The following is a 20684-nucleotide window of genomic DNA, read 5'->3' as shown; positions in this document are numbered from 1 at the left end:
CTGAAGTGCGCTGCGTCCGCAAAATTGCAGTTCACGGCTTTTAATGTTGACACAATTCTTAGGTAAATTCATTAAGTTTACTGACGAAATATTGAAACTTTCTCTAAAATTCTAAGCTGACCAGCTTGGCTGAAAGACACCCTACTCTGAGGCCTATATTCACAAACAGAAAAATGAGAAAATCTCAATCGCCTGTTCATCACGCTAGTTGTTTAGCGGTTTTAGAGGAGAATACCTTATATGATTGGAAATACTGTTCCTGCAGTTTTTTGAAGGGTTAATATTTATCCATGTACGTTCAAATTTTAATATTACAGTTGTTTTACTTACAGGAAAGTAAGTCTTCGCGTATATTGGAACAGCTTAGGAGGAAGGTGTTGAATATTGTTTGAAGATAGACGCCTGAAAAGAGGATAACAAAACATCACAAAAAAGAGTACAAAAGGAAAGCAGTTAAGGAGAAAAATTAACTCGTTATCACACTCATGTTGGCTTTCTGTGAATGTTGCTTAAATGAATTTATAAAAAGAACATATCAGGAATGTAAAAACCTGTGCGAATGGCTCAAACATTGCGAAACATGCGTGGTCATTCGACCATCGCATAGACTTTGAAAACTCTAGTGTTATTGACAAAGGCTCTTTTCGTATTAGAAAAACTTTGGAAGCTTGGCACACCTCTGCTACTAAGTATGCTGACAATAACTCAAAGCCCATTCCAAGCCAATATTGTATTCTTTTTAAAAAATAGCCTCTTAATTAGCACATTTTTACCTCGCTTTTGTTTTTCATTATTTTCTTTTTATCACACCTTTCTTGTATATATTTTATCCATTTTGTATTCAATTTTTTATCCGTCGAAGGCTGTAGAGCGACAGCCGAAAGCTCATTGTTTTTAATATTTTTAGCCAGTGAACGTTTTTTATTGTTTTTATTAATAATAATTTAGGCCATAATTTAGGCCGCTTACCTTGAGGCCATGCGATTATTGCCTTAGGTTATAGGTTGTCTTACCATGTGTGGTCAGTTATATTCTCCCCCTGCTGAGGAGACGTTTGATTCCACACCAAAATACTATTTCGTGCTGATAAAGCGATTTTCGACTGACTGTCGTTAAACCAAAACGAATAATCACTCGAGCCAATCAAGAATGACACTGACAGTTTAGTGAACCAATCATAACTGGAAGCCATAGCTGGCAAGAAACAAATGCGTGAGCGTGGGTCTCGATTTGTTTTTTTTTTGTTTTTATTTTGCTTCGCATTAATTGAAACGTGGCACGAGATATTTAAACCAATCACTATGCGTAGTAATGCAAAACCAAACCAAACGCGAATTACTTTCGATCATCAGTAATTTAGGTGATCATCACGTGCGATCATCCTCAGCTCAGCAACAATCAATCCGAGACACTACGCGGATCAGTCCGCGCGGAGGGTGACGTTTTGTTACAGAGGGAGGTGGGGGGAGGGGGGGGGGGGAGAAAGTCGACACTTTTCTTTGAAGACATAGCAGTGCCGGGCAACCGTGCAAGTCTTTGTCAATCAACCACTGCTAAGAAAGACGTCACGCAAAGTTTTGTTTTTCTCAGAAAGTTTTAAATATCAATGACTGCATGCGTGTGAAATGCGAAAAGTGGCGGTTTTTTCGTTTGATGTTCCACGCCGCTGAGATGTTTTTTTGCATTTTCAGCCAGATTTCTCACGTAGTGTTTCACGTCACTGAGAATGTTGGGGCGGCGTGGAATAACAAGCGAAAAAATTGTCACAGTTGACATTTAACAATGCAATGCAAGTCTGTGTCAATCAACCGTTGCTAAGAAAGACGCCACCCAAAGTTTTGTTTTTCTCAAAAAGATTTAAATATCAATGACTGCTTGTGTGCGAAACTCGAAAAGTGGCGGTTTTTGCGTTTGATGTTTCACGCCGCTGAGATGTTTTTTTCCATTTTCAGCCAGATTTCTCACCTGGTGTTTCACGTCACTGAGAATGTTGGGGCGGCGTGGAATAACAAGCGAAAAAATTGTCACAGTTGACATTTAACAACCAAAAAATTGGTAAACCATTTCAGTTATTTAGTTTAGTATAAATTCGCAAACTTTACTTTTGCCAGACTGGTCACCGTTATTGCTGTTTGTTGTTTTGATGTCCTGCAAACTTCAAAGAAGCAAACAAAATGCAAATAGCTATTGTGTTTTGTGCACGGTCAAGACCAAAAACAAGCGAACAAAACGATGAACCTTGTCAAGCTATTCGCTATGCTCTTAGCAACTATTCGAAAACTACTGCGCAAACTCGGTTACCCGGCACCGCTATGACCCATTTTTGCGTCGTGTAGCAAAAGAAGTTTTTTTTAAGTGAATTTGAAAGCCATTGATTTTGAAAGCTTCTTAAATGATAAATGAAGATTTTGAAGGAAAATCTAAAATTTGGAAGGGATGGAAGTTTCAATTACAAAGAAGCACTTCTTGAAAAAAAAATATTCAACTTGCATTTGGCTTGCTTTTTCGCCTCTTGTTAACTATCAGCCCTTACAGTTGACCATTGAATTCTTTTTATCGGTATTGACTAAAACTGATCACTTAGTACGATCTTGCGCGAGCACTATTATTACTTAGTATAATTTCAGAGGTGATTATAAGAATTGAAGCATTCTGATTGGTCGAGAAGCTCAGCTTATGAGGCTATATTCACCCCGCGCGAGGTGACTTCGTCTCGGGATTATTCCACAATAATCACTTAATTGTTTAATAGAAAACCTATGGGCGTACTATCAGGTAGTATTGTTCACCACTAAATTTTCTCAGATTCTGATTGGTTTAAATTGATCACGTGACGCGATAGTGTTCGTTCGTCGGAAGGCACTATCAGCCCATAGTGCCCGCCGAAGAAAAATGCCCGGATCGATACTGCCCGCCCGTGACTTTTTTTTTGTAAACAAGCGTACCTGCAGACAAAACAAACAACCAAATTCACTGCATTAAGTGGGTTTCTGGTGTGGTTTTGCTTCGTTTGTTTAATTTCGGCTTTTAATTGAGTTTTTTATCCTGAAAAGTAAAAAAATAATTCTCGATGCTCGTTTTTGAATGAGCGCGCGGAAGAAAATTTAGTGGCGAACAATGAAAACGATAGACCGTTTTAGTCTCGGAACTATCGGTCTAAAAGTTGCCCCTTGGAAATTTGATGTTCTTAAAACTAGAATATAAGCCTTCAAAGCTTCGCTTTTCGGGCTAATATTTGTTTTAAGAACCTCAAATTTCCGCGGGGCAACTATCAGCCGATAGTTCCTCGACAGAAACACTTTACTGTTTAAATAGAAACCTCGAGATTGCCGTCTCATTGTTAAATAAACACTGCTGAGGAACGTGACACTCTATTGTTATAATAGAAACCTGAGTATGGTCTTTTAATGAGTTACTTTGTAACTTCTTACAGCCGTGCCAGAGTTTTTATAGTGGCAAGCAATCCTTCTGGTAAAAGTGAAATGTTGTTTGCTGAAATATCTCTGTGAAGTAAGTTAAACGATAATATTTTTAGTGCTGATGTTACAAACTTCATTGACGATCTGGTCTGATGTTTCCACATAAAGTTCGTCACAACAATAAAAAAACTTCATTCTCAACTTACAGTACTTCAACTTTTCAAATTAACAAACCTGATTGCTAATTCCTAAAACTGAGAAACTCGTTACATAATGTTCTATTTTTGTGCAGAAACTTGTCACGTGATTTTGTCAGCCGTAAAAAGTGGCGGTTAAACGTGAGGTTGCAAAGCTTTTTCATAAGTCATATTTTTAGATTACATGGACGAGTGACCATAATTATTATATGGCTCCACAAAGTTCCCTGAGGGTGCTCTGAACGTTCCTGATAGCAGTTAAGAAGTTGTTAACTTAAATCGCTACTCATGACTCGTCCAAGATAAAATATGAAAATTACTAGAAGAGTATAATTCTCCTGTGCATGAATCCTACATATCGCTTACAGGTCACGCAGATTTATCAGTTTGACAAACAATCCATCGGGTAGAAATTGAATATTGTTTGTAGAAAAATGCCTGTCAAAAAGTTATCCGAAGTAAAGAAAAATAGCTAGCAATGAAACATTCAAATTCAATTATCTTAAGCATAATACTGAAAAGTTAAACTGAATGCATGACTGCTGTGAGTACTGTTCTAGGTCTTGCGTACTCACAGGTAAAAAAGATTTCTTTGTCAGATGAACACCTCACTATGTAAAGATGTAATAGCGTTTGCAGAAAAGTCACTATAAATGAGTTGTAACAGGACTGAAATTAATCATATAACATATCTCGTTTTCTTTAAACTTTAAAAATAATATTAAAGATGAAAGCGCTTAAATTATAAAAAAATCGCACACTTTTGATTATTTTATCACCATAAGGATGAATGGTAATGAATTGCACGCTGCTTATATTGTATAAAAATCAAGTTATTTCGCCCTCGAATTGCGTTGGAATGTTACAATTGCCTAGAATATATGTTCAGAAAAATATATTTATTTTGCAAAAATAAATGGGTTTATTTACCAGTCTTTTCCAGCTTCCGGTGCAATTCCCTCCAACGATTACTTCCGGTCACATTTTTGTGGGCTCTTAGGTTATGCAGGCGCGGTTACATCGCCCTTTCCCTCATGGCCGGCTTCCAACTAGTCATGTAAAATTGTCCCCTCCCTCCACTCCCTCTGTTCTGTCGTTGTTGATTTGGGTTGGCGGGTTCTCCCTCACCTTTGCTGGGATAATAGTTTAAAGTTTCCATATTTTAAGCTTTCTATCCTTGATATACAAAATAAACGGCCACACCCGTGGCCAAAATTTGCCAAATGGTAGTCTTGCCTTTCATTATCCCAGCAAACAGAGCTTCGCCAAAGCAACACATACATACTTGTTTATATGCATAGCATTTAATCTAGTAGGAACAGGATACATAAAAGCTTTTTTGGTTCAATATAAACAAGGCTTGAATAACCTCGCGTGAAAGTTTTAACTTGGCTAATGTGATTGTCGTCTGGCGATCGAGTGTAACGGAATGACGATGGTAATATTTTCAAATGTGACTGTTCCGCACTTACAGATCTTGCAGCTTTTTCAGGTTGTTAAACACTCCTTTAGGTAGAAATGTCAGAGCGTTTGATGACAAATTGTTATGAAAATAATTGGAAAGATTTAAAAATTTAATGTTAAAATTAAAATATTTACACAACATTAAAAGTATTTTATTTTTTATTCCTTTGCAGGGTTAATGCTAACAAAATGTAAATTCTCCCGTTTGGGAAAAGGTTTTAGTGTAACAGTACACTTGAAACTTTCAAATAGTATTCTTTTGTTTAAATAACACGTCTTTTGTTCAACGTGAAAATTGTCTGGACGACATAGTTCAACGGTGGTCCTCTTTTATGTATTTGGTATGCTGCAAGTGCTTAACTTACAGACTTTTCAGTTCTGTCAGTCCGTCAAAAACCCTTTCATGTAGTAATGTGATATTGTTTAAAGAGAGGTCACTGCAAAAAAAAATTCATAAAATAATTGGAATGACAAAAAACTTTCATTTGACATGTTCGCTTATTATAATTTTAAAATATAAATGGTTAAGATAAGGATAACCTCTTTATAAAACAGTGGATGGTTTAATACCATTTAATAACCTCAGTAATTAAAAAATATAAAAAAACCCGAAGATATATTCCCAAAGTTAACCCGAAAAGTTCCAAAATAGAATGGAGGATTTAAGAGCTAACCCTTCAGAATGGTCCTACCTGTGAGATAAAGTATGGAGATGTGCATATTTGTATAAAAATGGCACGTATTTCTTGAACAGCATCGTGTATACTGGGTACTTATAATGTTCTGAAATTCTCAAATTTACAAGTCTATTATTTACGCTGGATAACCTCGATTTTGCTTACAGAAAATATAATTTTGTCAGGTTGTTAAAGACCCCATTTGGTAGAAATGTAATGGCGTTTGAAGAAAAACTCCTGAAAAAGGAATAATGTAGTAAGTGAGAGGGTCAAAAGTAACAGTTTCTTGGGTGAAGGCAATCATTTTAGTTTCACTTTTTATAACTGTACAAACAAAGTTATTGAACACATTTCACTTACAGACGAGTAAGACGGGTTAGAGCGTTAAACAAACTGTATGGTAAAGATGCTATGGCGTTTCTAGACAAATACCTGTATTAAAAGCAAAAGGATGAGAAGGAGGGTGAAAGCAAGGGCTTGCGGGAAAAATGAATAAGAGGATGAGAACAGGAGTAGGGGTGAGGTTTAGGTTGGTTAAGGAAAGCTTCAATTGTGATATAGAAAGCGAGAGTGGGGGTTTGGGTTATGCAGTAAACTCCCAAGAGACCGCTGACTGGCGGTAGTGTGCCCAAGGTTGTGAGCTTTATGATTCGATCGTAATAGAGCATGTTGCATTTATGCCTGTTGTCTTTATGCCTCTCCGGACAATTAGTCGGACAAACAGCTCGAATCAACTGGTAATGGTTACATGATAACCGTCAGGTACTACTGGTACTACAGGTACTACAGGTACTACTGGTACTACAGGTACTACAGGTGCTACAGGTACTACAGGTACTACTGGTACTACAGGTACTTCTAATACTACGGGTACTACAGGTACTACTGGTACCACTGGTACCACTGGTACTACTGGTACTACAGGTCCTACTGGTACTACAAGTACTACGGGTACTACGGTTACTACTAGTACTACAGGTACTACAGGTACTATTAGTACTACAGGTACTATAGGAACTAAAGGTACTTTTGGTGCTACAGGTACTATTGGTACTACGGTTACTGTTGGTACTATCGGTACTACAGATGACTATATTCGTGATGGTTAACTAAGAGTGTCTATATTTGTGACGGTTATCATGGAACTATTACCAATAAACGAAATGACCAGTCAAACTACACACGGATCCTGCACACGTGGTTTGACACAAGAGGGTGGAAAGTGTGTCATTGCAGGAGGACTTCTCTCTGCTTATAGAAAAAATATTATTTTTTTATGAAAACATACAATGTACAATGGTCAGAAAAAATAACGTTAGTCAAAGTATGTTGAACGTCTCTCCTGTAATGTTATGCACTAACCATTGCATAACCATGTTTCTCTCAAGAATCAGAAAACATTATCATTCATGAAAAAATGATTTTGCTATTTTAGTTCAAGACTGCAGCTTTCATTTAATAATAATAATAGTAATAATAATAATAATAATAATAATGATAATAATAATAATATAATAATAATAATGGTTTATTAACAGTATATCCATATTACATGGCTCTTCACCTGTTAATACTAACTAAATATAAAACAAATTACAATTCGATATAAAAGACAAAAAGAAAAACTCCTAAAGCTTAAAACTTACAATTAATATAAAAAGACAAAAATCCTTAGCTATAGCTAACATAAAAAAGTACAATTTGATATAAAAGACAAAGAGAAAAATTCCTAAAGCTAAAAAATTACAATTAATATAAAAAGACAAAAATTCCTATAGCTAAAATAATATTAAAAAAAGTGCAAGAAATAACAAACATCCAGTGTCCAAGTTTTCTCGATATTAACCAAATGAATTCCCTCCCACTAATCAGCTCCTATATTTCCTTTTAGTGAATCTACACTTGCAGTGTGTATGTTTTACTTACAGCCACTTCAGACTCTTCAGGTTATTGAACACTCCTGGGGGTAGTGATGTTATAGCATTGGAAGATAAATCACTATATAAGTCATTAAATAATTCCTTAACCTGATTCATGCTCATTTTAAGCGATTATTAACACTTGCGCGCCGATGTCCCCCCGTTTTTTTCTAAGACGTTTTATAAAATTGTAAAGAGTTTTATCTCTAGGATGCTAAAACGTTCCAAAGCTGTATATTCATCACAAACTCGATGCAACAAATGATTGTCCACGATTTGTACGTTGACACGACAATGGAGTCCTGATCTTGTGGTGGCCTGTGGTCCCGTGGTTGTCCTGTGAACGCGCAAGCGAAAGTGGTTCTATGTTTCGTTGTATGTATGTATGTCGGTATGTGGCAAGTTGGCCTCGATCTCATGTGATTAGACATTAGAAAGCAATTAATTGCGTCACAGCAACGTCACAATGACATTGTGCCGCAAAGACAGCGCGCGCAAAAACAATTCATGAAGCCCTTCTTCGGTGGTGAATAACGTTGCAAAGGAAAAAGCGACAAAACTAGCATTTGAAAATAACGTTCAGCGCGCGCACAAAGAGGCGCGCGTGCAGTTCAAATGAATGCAAAGTTGATGTTCATCAGCTGATGGACTTTTTACATCTAGATTAACCCAAAATTTTAATTTCACGGCCACTTTCACTGTTGCACATTGATCTAAAGTAAATTCATGGTACCACTATAGCCATTTGTGCTTTTTCCTGAAGTCATGAGTAGATTCAAATATGAAGGATTCAGAATGGAGGAATTTACAACATGATTTGACGTCATTTGAAATTATAATCAGTAGATCTTGTTGTGTACCAAAGGCTATAGGCTATCTACATGTTCTTATGGGGAAAATATGTCTCAAAGGGTTCAAATTAATAAATTATTTATGAACATTATGAGCTTGGCTTTACTTTTTTTTGAATATGTCACATATGATGTTTGCTGGTGAACAACTTCGTATTGGAGGTACTACTTTTTATTTACAGTACTTTTAGGCTTGTCAGGTTGGAAGGAAATTTCTCTGAGTAATTTTATATATAAAGTTTGTATTTTTCTCTCAAATTTTGGATTCTATGTACACGTACTTGCTATATAAGAGCTTTACAGCTGACTTGAATAAGTTACTGTCGTATGTTGAAATACTTCATTTTACTTACAGTACTATTATAGTTGCCAGGTTGTTAAAGGTTCCATCAGATAGGGCAGCAATAGCATTCCAAGCTAAATCTCTATAAAAGGATCCAGAAATGCAACATTTTATTCGCATTCAGAATAATTCACAAAATAATGGAAACAGGAAAACCAGCGACAGCAGTCCACAACAAAAACTAGTTGATATATGCAAGATATTAACCACATATCTGAAAATGCAACTAGACGTTTCCATGGCTACAGTATTTTTGAGTGGCGGCTCAACCCAAATAGTGTGCATGAATAGTGCGCTTTACCCACGCTAACCCGTTCCCAGGCCCTTACGTGGACCTCGCGCTCGCCCGAGAGAGGAGGAGAACGCCTAGGGACTAGGCTGCGCTTTACCTACTTTTCACTTTACAAGTGTATTTCATAATTTCATAACATCCTAGTTTTGTTTTAGGTTTGTTGGAATACCTTGGCGATTTAATCGACATCGAGCTAAAGTGCACATGCGTTTTATCATGCGCATTATTGCCAAAATAGGCAATGATGAATCCCTTCAAATTGCACACACCCCTTTAAGTATCATATAAGTTAAATTACCAAAGGTCACTTCGTTGTTGAGGCTAAAAGAAGTAGGCGTACTTAATCAGTCCTCCTCCTTTCCTTTTTCCTCCCACTGACACTTAGCACAAAATCACCAGTACACAAAGGCTTTCAAGAGTACCCCCCCCGGGGGGGGGGGTACTCCCTATAACGGCCTATACGGGGAGGCTCCGCCCGAAAGGGGTACCTTTTTCAGGCTTCAGGTATATAAAAGGGTAGGGATTTCACGAGTTTTAAGTATATGAAAGGGTATGGAAATATGTCATTTGGCTATTTAAAAGGGCCTTTAATTAAAATATTTCGAACAGACGCAATTTATGGCTGTATTATTTTAATTTATTAAGCGCTACATAAAAACGACAAGAAAACGTCCTATTTTAAGTCCACGCCATGTCGCTTAGGTATATGAAAGGGGTACCTTTTTTCAGTTAAAGGTATACGAAAGGGGTACAATTTCTGTCAAATATGGTCTATAAAAGGGTAAGGGGTTAGAACTTGGGGCGGGGCCTCCCCGTACAAAACGTTTTTGAGTACCACCCCCCCCGGGATTCGAATAAGATCTCTTCACTTACAGACTTGTCAGTTTAGAAAAGTTATTGAAAATCCCATAGCGTAAAGACGTAATAGCCTTCCCAGAGAAATCTCTGTGGAAAGGTTTCACAAGTGAGATAATTTTGAAACAATTACTCGATGAGGTTGAGATATAATTAATAAGGCTGAGGTTTGTATTATCTTCTAAAGCCAAAGGTTGAAGCTATCATCTTAAATAGAATCGAATATTTCATTTATATTATTTATTTACAAAACTAATGCGTCTGTGTTAGATGGTTTCTTTTTAATTTAGAGCGCCTCACAATTTCACGGACTGTGAAATTTTGTATTTCTTCACCCCTGCTTTGTAACGGGTACTTTCACAAGTTTGATTCTGTTTCCTTTGTCATTCATTAAAATGTATTAATACTGAAGAGTTGTAACATTGAACTGAAACCCAGCTTGTGTGCAGACAGTTGTAACATATTGGCCCGCACATGTCGCATTATTGCATGCATAAGGCCAAAACTGCAAACCTGCATTTCATCTACATGCCAAAATCAAATTGTACGGTAATCATTGGCGGGAGTCCAATTCGGACTGAACAGCTACAGCGATGACTTTAATTAACAGATTTGATTAAAACAACATCACTACACATAAATAGGTTAAGACGTTATTTTTCATCAGATTAATAAACGTACATCCTATTAGAAAATGGCGTGCATTTAATAAGTACTTCAAGTGGCGCCATATTTTCGGTACATTCAAGAACATTACCCAAATCTGGACTCGAAGAAGATGAGTCTTGACAATAAGGTCCACAATCTGAAAACAGTAATTTAGTAAATAAATTACTTCACAGCTTAGCAATTTCACCAAAAAACTGCACTTGCATGATAAAATCACTTGACTTCAACCACCGTGATTTATAAAGCTTTTCAGTTACTAAAACTAGTAATACGTGACTCGCAGGGCCTCGCGAAGCTCTGGGTTATTGTTGCCTAGTAACGGACAGAATACAGCAGACAGAATACAAACAGAAACTGAACAACAACAAACTGCACGAGTACAGAGACTTCGACAAAATACAGCAGACAGAATACAAACAGAAACTGAACAACAACGAACTGCACGATTACAGTAGCGGCGAATACAGCCGCCTCTCATTCGCGTCCCGCAACGAAGAGCGAAACAGATTACAATTACTGAGACAAAATTATACAGACAGACTTTTAGTAGAATAGCAACTGAACAGCTACAGGATAGATTACAATTAAGAAGGGAAGGGATGCAGCGAGCTTACAATTAGAATCCAAGGAGGAGAGAAATATTCGATTACAGTCTGCTCGAGAAAATAGTGACACAACAACAATTACAGCAACAGCAACAGGAACTAAACAGAGATGATTATCTTTCCAATGGATGGAGAAATCCCGATCAGTCTTGACATCAGCAACAATGGGTTCAGAACGAAATGGCAAATTTTCATACAACAATGAACAGTTTTCTACACCAGCAGTTTATAGCCTGAATAGGCGTTGAGGGAGTATTATGTGGAAATCAGTGTTATTTTAATCCGAAAAGAAAAACGATAAAAATGAAAGGCTCAGGATTCGAACCCACAAAAAAAAGAAAAAAAAAAAAAAAAAAAAAAAACCCTAGCCGGATTCGAACCCCCGTCCTCAGTCCCGAAGATCTGATTTCAAGTTCGACGCCTTACCAATAGGCCACCAGCGCGCGGCCGTGTGACGTCATTTCCGCCAGACACCAAGCTCACAAATATATATGACCGTAAACTTCCACACGAGATTTCATCCCGCCTGAGCCCTTTGAGGGACAAAATTATACACCCCGCTACGCTCGGCCTTCGGCCTCACTTCGCGAGGAATAAAATTTCCCAAGTAAATCATACAATAATAAAACAAACCACTGATCATCTTTTGTAGAAACCAATCTTATCCCTAGGCCAGTCTACCGCGATTACGTATTACTCGGCTCAGTCTACCGTGTATATTAAGTCACCTTTTCGCGGGTTTTATGCATATTGTTTCTTCACGGAAAGATTCGTTTATATCTAAGAAGCTACGTTCGTTTGTCGTCCTTCGTTTCGCCGCGTGTCCAAATCGTCAGGTACATATCGTTTCCTTCGTTTGTCTTCTAGTATTTCCTTTGTTGTATGCTGTTATTTCTGTTCTTACTGTAATATATTTCTTTATTTGTCCTAGAAACCACTGGTAATTAAGTTACGTCCACAAGAATAAATTTACGTTGAATTTTAAGTTATATTGCTGGTGCGTTTGCTACATCTTTATTATTTGTTACACACTTGATGCTTTCCACATTGCTGATCCTAGCAGTATGAGACAGGTGCAGGAGACAGGTGAGAATTAAATATTAACGTAAATGAAATGTAGCTGTTTCGTGCAAACCTTTCCATAAGGTAAATCTAAAACGAACCTGTCCTCCTAACCTTTAAAAAGACTTGTTTTCTGTCCAAAACGTCTTACCGTTAAAGATGACTAAAAAGTTTCTCACGTCAGTTCCATGTCTGTTGGTGGCTACGCAAGTGTAGTTTCCTTCCTCATATAACGTAATGGTTGCTGTATTTGTGGTGTTGATTAGTGTGGCAGATTTCCTTATTATCGCTGTGTATATCGGATGACTTCCAGTGGCTGAACACGTGAGTCTGAAGTAAAGTAATGATCGCACAACTGGAGCAGGCGATGTTATCTTGGGTAAAGCTATTAAAATAATAATAAAAAAATTGTTGTTATACAAGTTACAATGTGTCAGATTTTGTGAAATATGTACATCGTATCGAGATACCATTTAATACATTTACATATTTCAGAACCTCTGTAAATCGCTTTGGAATGATGCCGAAGTTCTCAGGGTAACTGTTTTTTGAAATAGCAGCAAACAACAGACCTAAACAGACAGATACAGTCGGCCAGCAGACAGACAGACAGACAGACAGACAGACAGACAGACAGACAGACAGACAGACAGGCAGGCAGATAGGCTGAAGTAAGAGCGGACTGATGCGTGGATAAATCTTCAACTCTATTTCACGTAGGTTTCCCTCCAATGATTCGCCAAAAGCACTTAGTGGAAACTAGTGTGAAGAGGTCGAAGAATTAGAATTTAACGACACCAGCACCGTGCTTCACAAAAAATTTACGACACCCTACGGTAACGTATTCTGAGATTATTTAGGTTTCCCTCCAATGATTCGCCAAAAGCACTTAGTGGAAACTAGTGTGAAGAGGTCGAAGAATTAGAATTTAACGACACCAGCACCGTGCTTCACAAAAAATTTACGACACCCTACGGTAACGTATTCTGAGATTATTTAGGTCTCCATAGCTGGCTAGTCATGCAGGTATTTAGTTCCATATGTTGTACTTACCGACTGGAATAAAGGTAAGAAATACCAGAAATCCCCTTCTTTCAATGCTGAAGTCTGAGTGAAATGTTATCACTGCCAAGTCTCCAATGATAGAAACGCTTCGGCCAGTTTTCATACCACAGTACGCGCCAAAGTTTTCGTTGTTTTCATTTGTTATCTTCGAATAATCACAGCTAAGAGGGAAAGAGTATTTGTTATTATGTTTTCCTGCACACCACATGGACACATTACGCGACCGAAAATAATTTCCTTTTCAGTTATCAGGGGGAATTTACAAGTGGGGATTACAGAATTTAGGTTTAGTTGAACTATTGCTAATGAGAAAATGTACTTTAAGACCTATTAATTTTTTGTTCACCGTTCTCTTAAAACAATACCTCGGACTTGTCTCGATTAACCGGTAACTCTTAGGTATTAAATCACTGATGAGTTGGGGTCAATCGTGGGGAAGGTGCTCGCCAAAACATCATTTAAATCACGTTGTTAACAGTACACGTTTCTTTTCTACATTTACATATCTTCGCACAAAGCAATCGGCTTCACCTATGTAAACCGCGTTTTAGCAAAGAAATGACGTAGCCAATATGTGGTTTTTCCGTGGCGCGCAACATCCTTTGAATTTCTTCACCTCAACCTCCAAATTTGCCGCATTTTCGGGTTTTGCAAATTTAACTCCTTTGAATACATTCAATACTTTATCGCCTACCCACAGCTTCAAGGAACAGACTTTCTTCTTCTTTCTCGTGCAACGGACCGTCAAAATGGATTTTAATTGTCGCGGCGGAAACGTCGCCATTCTTGATGCGAATCTTAAGCCGTCCACTATATCTCTGCGGATTTGTATTTCGCCATTATGGATGTTTGTTACGATTAATGGGAACTCTGCACTCTACATTTCAGGCTTAACGTTAAGCTTGATAGCTTGTTTTCGAGCAAAAAGGATTCTCTTTCTAATAACATGTTGTAAGAAGCGGTCTAAGATGACTGAAAACTCTAAGTGTGTGCTCAGTAATGTGACATATATCAATGACCAACTAGGGGAGAGAGAATAATTAAAAGTTGATACATTTTATGTTACAGTATTTTCAAGGGGGATTTACAAGTGGGGATTTTTGTAAGCTGCACAAAGTGAGAAAAAGCTGTACTGTTACTTACAAGCATGACGGACCATCCTCCATTTCAAAATCCTTGAAATCAATTTTCATTTCCATGTCACGTGGAATATTAACTGAATAAGAGCAGTGCATATTTCTGGGATTTTTTTTTGGATACCCAGGACTTCTCAGTGAACTGTTTACCACGGTGCCACATTCTAATAATTAAGAATAAACAAACAAACTGTGATCACTTGGGCGACAAAGACTTTCTTTAGACACTGTTTAGAGACTTTCAATTTTGAAAATTGACAAGAAATACGTACTTCATATCTGTTTGGAGCTAGCTTAAACAACATTTCCCCTTGTCCTTCGATATAACCATCAAATAAGGTGTAAACAGGTAAAGATGTTACAGCGTTACAGGCATGATATAAGATACAAAAGTTCAAGCAAAAACATCAACGCTGAGCGTTCGCAAGCGTCGGAAAGAAAATATGGTATACTCATCCAGCTGAATTGATGATTTTCTTTTGTCCGTGTTTAAAAACTGCCTTATTCAGAGAAGAAGCCACATTAGCTATAGCTGCTTTTTTATGCGGGTCCTCTATCAAGGTCGAATTGGGATTTGGAAATGTTGCTCTTTTTAGGAGGGTGGAAAACCGAAGGAACCGGAGAAAAACCCTTGGAGTAAGGCGAGAACCAACAACAAACTCAACTCACATAGGGTCCCGGGCCGGAATCAAATCCGAGCAACATTGGTAGGAGGTGAGCACTCTCACCACTGCGGCATCCCTGCTACCCCAGTTGAGTTAACAGGTTTAGCTGTAATTTTATTTCTAATTTCTGTGAGCTCATTTTGTTCTACTTTAAGAAAATATGATCTGTCGCGAGCATTTTTTGCAATGCGGTAAGATATATTTAAGGTTATAAAGTCCATTAAAAAAATAAATCACAGTAAAGCTCCGCTTTGAGGCTTGTCTTTATCTATGTATTACATATTACATACCGGCCGGGGCTTGCGTATTATTCCCTGCCAAGGTAAAAGCATTAATTACTGATTATTGATTACGATGCTTATCCGTAATTATAGTTAGTTAGTTTTGCATAATCTTTTCAAAGTTTTAAATTGTAAGTCTGACTTGTTTAAAATCAAATTCAATGATACGCGATCTTTTGAATCAAAAGCAGTCGAGAAAGGCTTCGATCAAAATTTATTATGACCTTTTATAACAGGCGTTTCCCAGTTTACCGCGGAGGTCAAATACAAACTCAAGCTCGATTGACAAATAAACTGTAGCAGAAAATTGTCAGGTAGATTTGTGCTGGCGAGTCATATATTTACAAGTATTTACTAGTATTTACTTGATGTTGCCAGAGCACTTCACGCTGGCCGGACATTTGCCCAGAAAAGTGCATGTATCTTCAGAACAACGCCTCCACGGATTCTAACATGTACGACCGGGCAATTTAGGGGACATGCTAAACAGACTATAAACAAGACCAGATAAAGAAATAAGCTGGAATATTGATTTTCTATACCTGGAAGTAGCAGAGGATATGTTATACCCGGAAGGGTACGGGGACGAAATTCAGCAGTGGATAAAACATGGCCAGGAAGACAAGTATACCTTCGACTATCGATTCGTGAAAAAGTTAGCTTCACAAGAACAATGTTAACCACGGCTAACTAGAGTTTTTTGTCGACAATCGATTCGTGAAAAAATGGGCTTGACATAACTTGAGGTAGGATCGGTGAAAACTTCTTCTGTCTTTGGTAGACTCGTCTAGAAAAAGCAAATTGTTCTAAGTGAAATTCACCATTGTTTACATTTTCGAATCGTGTAACAAGAGAAATATAGCGCCTGACTTACAATGCAAAAGCGTATGCTTTGTTTACACCCTAATCCTGACGTCATTACTATTATTAGTGTCCTTCCTTTCTAAGCTAGAAAAACGCTAACAGAAGGTCTTTTTGTCAAGCCCATTGCCTTCACGAATCGACTGATCGAAGACATTTTTTCTGTTCCGTACTCTTAGTCTCTGCTGATGAATTCGTCTTTATATACTTCTGTTATTGGCAGCCATTGCAATTCATTTGGAGTATAAGTTATACTCCAAATGAATTGAACGTCCTATAGTAATTTCAGAAAAAGAAATTTACAATAATCCTTCCTATTTCTTTATCTGCTTCTGTTTATGGTCTTTATGGTCGGTTTTGGTTTTTCCCGAAATTGAACACCAGCGTCCTAGTATAACCAGAATCCACGGATTGCGTATTTCTGAAGATATGTCAATTTTCTGTGCAAATTTTATATCAGTTCGGTTTGAAGTATTCTTGCCTCATCATCAACTACTAGTAAATACTTGTGCATATATGACTCGCCAATGCAAATCTAAGTAAAAATTTTCCGCTCTTCTTTGGTCGACTGAGTTCCAGATTAACATCTCTTTCAAAAATGACATAATAAGCCGGTTGACGAAAGCCTATCGCCAACTGCTTGTTGGTGTTTGATTAAAAAAGTCGCGTATCACAGAATTTGACGGTAATAAAGTCAATACCTCGCAAGGACCGCAAGGAGAATTGGACAACATCACGGGGCTAAGTTACCCGTCTGAATGACCGAAAGATCAAATGGCATATTAAATGCAGTACCTACCAGTTGGAACTAGAGTAAAAAATAACTGAAATCCTCTTCTTTCCAAAAAGAAGTCTGAATGAAATTTTATGACTGCCGACGTTCCAGTTACTAGAACAGCTTTTTCAGTCCTGTGACGACAGAACACACCAAATGGCTGACCTTTGTCGCTAGTTATCTTTACATAGTCATCCCTGCAATGAAAAACCATTCCCTGGTTAGCAGTCAACTGTGATGAGCTCTACACTTCATCCCGCGATATGGTCCTGTGATACTGGTCAGTGGATACCTTGTTTTGACAGCGGTTATGGGGCTCCGCTCTGCAGCCCTTAGGGCCGCTCGGGAGCTCCGTTATCTATTAATTCGATCACATCTTCATGTTACAAATGAAACAAAAAACCGTTTCTTAGGGCTTACCAGATGCGGTTGTACCTATGTATATCGTCAAAATAAAGTTTGGGTCCCACGAACCAAAAGTTTTGAGCTTGGAAAAGTGCTGTTTTCGAGTCCGCCATAAAAGATTTATGTTCTAGTGAACCCGCGGTATCAAAAGAATTTAGCTTGCAGTAATTTATTGAAACCTTATTGTTCATTTTGTTGTGACGTCATTTTCTCAACTCAATCGATCGAGGAAAGCTTTATTTCACCTAAAAGGCTTGTTAATTTGACAATATTTAATGGCTAGTTCGCATTCTAGCAACGAATTTCTTACCTGCAGCGATAGCAGTGATTCAGAAAGTATACGACTTGAGAAAATGACGTCAAATGTTTTTCCCGGGAAGCCTGGCCCAGACTCGTGCCCAGTCGTTACTCGTTTTTTCGTTTTCGCTACGTTCGAAGAGGTTGATGTTCGTCATTCCCTTGATGCCTTGCGCGCTGCTGAACAAGCAAGAGAAGCGACTGGGTACGAGTCTGAGCCTGGCCTCCGTAGTTGGTAATCAAGCCACAGGAACATGGCGGTTCAATGGCGGACGAAAATTGATCGACTTTCATGGCCGAAAAAGTACAGTTTTTCATATGCTTTGAAACTTTTGTTCTATAGAAGGTTAACTACCGATCAGACGAAAAAACAGGTATCCCAAAATTTGATCGTAGTAGCACTTTAAAAGCGGGAATCTTCAAAATGGGGAATCTTTAGAAGCGGGAATCTTTAAAACTAGGAATCTTTAAAAGTGGGAATCTTTAAAAGCAGGAATCTTAAAAAGGGGAATCTTTAAAATGGGAATCTTTAAAGCGGGAATAAACATCAGCGGCAATCTTATCCATAAATGTGCACTTTATTCCATTGCAGTCTTGGCTGTCGATAAGGTACATTATTACGCTAATTATACTGAGCAAATTCCCGCCACAAAACTCCCGCGAGCAGTTGGCCATTCGTTTCCGTCAATCAGGCATTTCATGTGGTTTCCCAGCTCGGTCGCCATTTAATTTTTTGCAACTGAAAAATTATTGGATTTAAATTTCCTCAATGGAAGTTAATCTATATGTCTGTTAACGCTGTAATAAACTTCAGTATATATCGGCAAAGTTCTTTAAAAGTAAAACCCAGGGTTGTGAACAACTGAAATTGAACCCTTCGCCAGGCACATCATTTTAAAGATTCCCACTTTTAAGGATTTTTCCGTTTTAAAGATTCCCCATTTTAGAGATTCCTGCTTTTAAAGATTCCTCGTTCTAAAGATCGCCGCTTTTAAAGATTCACCGTTTTGAAGATTTCCGCTTTAAAATATTGCCCATTTTAAAGATTTCCGCTTTTAAATATTGCCCATTTTAAATATTTCCGAATTTAAAGATTCCCCATTTTAAAGATACCCGCTTTTAAAGAATCCCCATTTTGAAGATTCCCCAGCCCATTCTCCATTCCCCATTCCCCGATTCCTTATTCCTTATTCCAGTTTTCCCATGGATAGTATACTATCCATGGTTTGCCGCATACGTCAGTTTTTGCAGCTACTTACTCGCATGATAAAAGATACCCAACGTCGAAATCACGAAAGTCAATTTTCAGTTCCTTGCCATCTGCAATTGGAACTTCGTAACTACAGTCCATATTGCTTGGGTAATCATTTGGATATCCAGGACTTATCAGTGTATTGCTTACCACTGAGCCACACCCTGTTAAGAAGAAAGTATACTTCATAAAGCTCTCTAGGTTAACAGTCAACAGGAAACGTGAAGCACAATTTAAACGCTGAACTATTCAATAGCCAACATGTTACTGTTAATCCTGTTAGCTTAGTGTGCTAACACTACAATGCAAAAACGCTACACTACTGTAGTGCAAAACACTACAGCTACCTTATTACATGAGATTTTCGCGACACGTTGATTTCGCGAATTTCGCGATTTCAAAAAAATCGCGAAATTAAAGTGACGCGAACAACAAGTGTCGCGAACATAACATTAAACGATAAACAAGTGACTCACATTATGCCTATAATCAAGAAAGAATAAGTTTAGTACCACTAAAGGAAGGAATTTTCATTGTAAATGGATGTTGTCGTCAATGACTCAAGAACAAGAACTCATGCACGTACAAGCATGACCTACTTGTAGACATTGTGAGAACTGCTCTGTTGTTGCTATTGCCGAGATTTAGTCCCGCCCTTGCGTTTTTGTTAATTTGACGTTATTGTTCCTTTGATGAAGTCGTTTTGTTTAATTCAAGGGCATGTTAAATAATATTGTCAAGGAAATGTGAATTGTGTCCTACTCAAAAATGCGAAATTAACGTGATTCAAAATACAAAGTTTTCGCAAAATCGCGAAATTTAAGTGTCGCGAAATATACGCACCTCAAAATCGCGAAAGTAACGTGTCGTGAAAGTTTCATGTAATAAGGTACTCTCCCATTGCAAAAACAGTTATACAAGTTATTTTTTACTCCTAACACTGACAGAATATTTTCGTAACTGCACCGCACAACTTCAATTGATGATACATTTGTTTGTACAGAAAGCACCCCTCCCCCACCCTGTCATTGTCAGTTAGTTTGCAGATTCTTATTAACAGAATTGCAAGATGTGGAAGGGGATGGGAAAGAGAATTTACCGGGCGTGTGAAGTGTCCCAGCTAATTGTGACTCGGACTGTAGCTGTTTTATTTACATCAAGACCAAAGGAGTCCAAGAGAGCGATGACTATCCCGGAATAAACTCTCAGTTTTTGTGTTTATGCGCTACTTGATTTGAGCCCGGGTCAAAATTGAATATAGAAAAAAATGTGTTTTTTCGAATATTCAGAACGGTGGCTTAGAAAAAGGTTTTCACCTTGTACGGCGAGAGAGCCGTTCTTTTCACTCCACATTGAGGCTAACAGTAAGAAAAGTATTTTTTCGATGCAGAAGAACTTTACTTCTATAATCGCACACATGGTTCCTCTCTGAAAGGATGCCTCGCGATTCATCCTGTAGAAGCAGAAGATTAGAAAATCAAAACTGTAGACAAAGATAATCCATATACCAAAATATTATTTAAATGCATCATTGTAACTTACCTGCCCCGGCGTTACGATGGAGTAAAGTACAACTTAAAAATTCCGCCAATTT

General features: G+C 37.8%; 1 protein-coding gene across 1 annotated transcript in view; it reads right to left on the bottom strand.

Annotated features, from left to right (window-relative positions):
- The window catches only part of LOC144655113 (uncharacterized), a 37300-nt gene that overhangs the window by 13244 nt on the left and 3372 nt on the right, over positions 1-20684 (bottom strand). The window contains exons 2-6 of the mRNA XM_078515330.1: positions 20407-20543; positions 19116-19254; positions 10775-10822; positions 8881-8952; positions 5446-5517 (exon numbers count right to left, since the gene is read on the bottom strand). Coding sequence (XP_078371456.1) covers positions 5446-5517; positions 8881-8952; positions 10775-10822; positions 19116-19254; positions 20407-20543 — 468 coding nt within the window. The remainder of the gene's footprint in view (positions 1-5445; positions 5518-8880; positions 8953-10774; positions 10823-19115; positions 19255-20406; positions 20544-20684) is intronic.

This window comes from Oculina patagonica, chromosome 5, assembly GCF_052425735.1.
Source record: "Oculina patagonica isolate OP01 chromosome 5, crgOcupat, whole genome shotgun sequence".
NCBI lineage: Eukaryota > Metazoa > Cnidaria > Anthozoa > Scleractinia > Oculinidae > Oculina > Oculina patagonica.
The sequence above is the reverse complement of the archived record's forward strand: the minus strand, read 5'-3'. Positions and strand labels throughout refer to the sequence as shown.